Below are 2,845 nucleotides of genomic sequence, written 5' to 3'. Positions count from 1 at the left end.
TCTCCTTAGCAACCAAATTGGCCGGTTGTAGGGAGGGTAGAGTCACATGGGGTAACCAAATTGGCCCTGTTGCTAGGGAGGGTAGAGTCACATGGGGTAACCAAATTGGCCCGGTTGCTAGGGAAGGTAGAGTCACATGGGGTAACCAAATTGTCCCGGTTGCTAGGGAGTGTAGAGTCACATGGGGTAACCAAATTGGCCCGGTTGCTAGGGAAGGTAGAGTCACATGGGGTAACCAAATTGGCCTGGTTGCTAGGGAGGGTAGAGTCACATGGGGTAACCAAATTGGCCCGGTTGCTAGGGAGGGTAGAGTCACATGGGGTAACCTCCTCGTGGTCACTATAATGTGGTTCTCGCTCTCGGTGGGGCGTGTGGTGAGTTGTGCCTGGATGCCGTGGAAAATAGCGTGAAGCTTCCACACGTGCTACGTCTCCACGGTAACGCACTCAACTAGTCACGTGATAAGATGCGCGGATTGACGGTCTCAGACACTCGTCCTCCACAACCTGTTCACTACGCCATCATGATGACTTAGAGCGCATTGGGAATTCGGCTTTCCAAATTGGGCTAAAAAGGGAGAACCCCCTCCCCAATGAAAATATGGGTTGTGATTATTAGAAATGATCTATTCCAAAACATTTAGATAAAATAAAAAGTCGATTAGATATGGTGTGTACCCTAACGGAGGTCTGTAAAGTGAAAATGATTTCGTGTGATGCAGTCAAATCTCCTTAATTAAAAATAATGAATCTTCTCAGAGCTTCTCTGGATTGAAACCAATAAACCGTATTTACTTCCAGTCAACAAGTCAGCGATGAAGATGCCAAGCTCCATGGAGAAATTAAAACTGGGGTCTTGTTCGTCACGACATGAAGGACACCAAAGCTCTAAGGCATCAATTACACGACTCCCAGCTCTCCAAGTTCTTCATCTTGTCTTTCAGCTCCAATTAACCAGGATGAAGCTAATCAGCTGACATCACAGACGCATCGATCCACTGGAGCAGAAATGGCCCCAAACCAGATGATATAAAACACAGAATCTGGCACACACAAAGCAAGTCGCCTTCATCCACTGACTCTCATTGAATCCGATGGAGGTGTCATTTTATATCGAACTTATAGCCCTGAGGATCATCATATCTGTCATTGGTGTTTTGGGAAACATGATATTGATCATATCTATCTTTCAAATGACACGTCTGAAGACGTTTGAAGTCATTCTTCTGGGACTGGCTGCCGTGAACCTGGAGATGATCGTGATCGTGAACATCTACGACATCATGCTCATCCGTTACTCGTACAGGATTGGTGTTTGGGCGTGTAGGAGCCTGAAATTTCTCACCGTCTTTGGGGAAATTGGCAGCATCCTTTTCACGGTGGTCATCAGCATTTACCGCTATCAGAAACTGCGTGACGTCCACACGCGTGTCAACTTGCCCATCTTTATGGACAACATGCGGTCTGCCATTGGCATCAGTGCGTTCTGTTGTATATTGGCTCTTCTTTTTGGCGTGCCCACGTTTCTCATAGACCTGAATGATGGCAACGGCAATTCTTCCCAACCGGGATGTCCTGCAGATTTCTTCCATTGTACACTAACGAACTGTCCGGTTCGTAACCGCACTTACAAGTATTCGTTCATTCTGGTGTGTATCCTGTTGCCTCTTCTTATCGTCACGCTAACAAGCACCATGATCTTCAGGATTCTGATTGTTCAGCAGAGAGTGGTCAGGGCCCGGCATGAGACGAGTGTCGTGACTTCGACGTCACAACCGCAGCGGCCGAAGAAATCCGGGCTCCAGCGCAGCACTGTGGCGATCCTCGCGGCGATGGCGCTCTTCCAGGTGGACTGGAGCATTTATTTAATCCTGCACCTGGCGTGTGACCCATACAGGTTCCCCTCATGGTCTGAAGTGGAGTTCTTAATTACCACGTTTTACACGGCGATCAGCCCATATGTTTATGGATTAGGAAACAACCTTTTCAACATAAAGCGCATCATTAGTTGAAACGTCCTGCTGAGGTGATCCGGTTCAGAAGTAGGGTTAGAAGAAGTCACCAGAACCGTCCTAAATTACGTAAGAGTACCTCAAGTTTAATCATCCATGTTCAGGATTGTGCTGCTTCCAAACGCCGTCTCACGGACTGTTGTGCGGTATCAGAGCTGTAGATGTTCTCCTTTCTGTCTGTACACAGGTTTATTTACATTAAAGTCTTTCAGAAGTATAAACACAAGATTTAAACAATATGTGTGTTAACATCACTCACTGGCCATTTGAGGGTGACCCTCGTTGCTATGGTGATTTAATGTCAACAAACCCTACAATGATTTAAACAAAGTTACAGCTCAAATAATACATGAGTTTGAACAGATGAATTAATGCAAATGCTTTTATAAAATTACAAGCATCACGTTTGGTGGTATAGTGGTCTAAAGCACATAACTGGTACTCAGAAGGTTGCTGGTTCGATCCCCACAGTCACCACCATTGTGTCCTTGAGTAAGACACTTAACTCCAGGTTGCTCCGGGGGGATTGTCCCTGTAATAAGTGCTCTGTATAATACATTGGTACTCAGAAGGTTGCTGGTTTGATCCCCACAGTCACCACCATTGTGTCCTTGAGTAAGACACATAACTCCAGGTTGCTCCGGGGGGATTGTCCCTGTAATAAGTGCACTGTATAATACATTGGTATTCAGAAGGTTGCTGGTTCGATCCCCACAGTCACCACCATTGTGTCCTTGAGTAAGACACTTAACTCCAGGTTGCTCCGGGGGGATTGTCCCTGTAATAAGTGCTCTGTATAATACATTGGTACTCAGGAGGTCACTGGTTTGATCC

The 2,845-nt window shown here is 46.3% G+C and overlaps 1 protein-coding gene across 1 annotated transcript; it reads left to right on the top strand.

Annotated features, from left to right (window-relative positions):
• Positions 1-1,093: 1,093 nt before the first annotated feature.
• Positions 1,094-2,011, top strand: LOC127623988 (melatonin receptor type 1B-B-like). Its single transcript, XM_052098551.1, has one exon. It carries the CDS (start codon positions 1,094-1,096, stop codon positions 2,009-2,011), a length of 918 nt encoding a protein of 305 aa, XP_051954511.1.
• Positions 2,012-2,845: the final 834 nt, after the last annotated feature.

The sequence above is a fragment of the Xyrauchen texanus genome, chromosome 30, assembly GCF_025860055.1.
Source record: "Xyrauchen texanus isolate HMW12.3.18 chromosome 30, RBS_HiC_50CHRs, whole genome shotgun sequence".
In the NCBI taxonomy this organism is placed as follows: domain Eukaryota; kingdom Metazoa; phylum Chordata; class Actinopteri; order Cypriniformes; family Catostomidae; genus Xyrauchen; species Xyrauchen texanus.
This window is presented reverse-complemented; position numbering and strand designations above follow the sequence as displayed.

Coding starts and splice junctions, on each gene's coding strand:
- LOC127623988 (XM_052098551.1), top strand. CDS start 1,094: ATGGAGGTGTCATTTTATATCGAACTTATAGCCCTGAGGATCATCATA.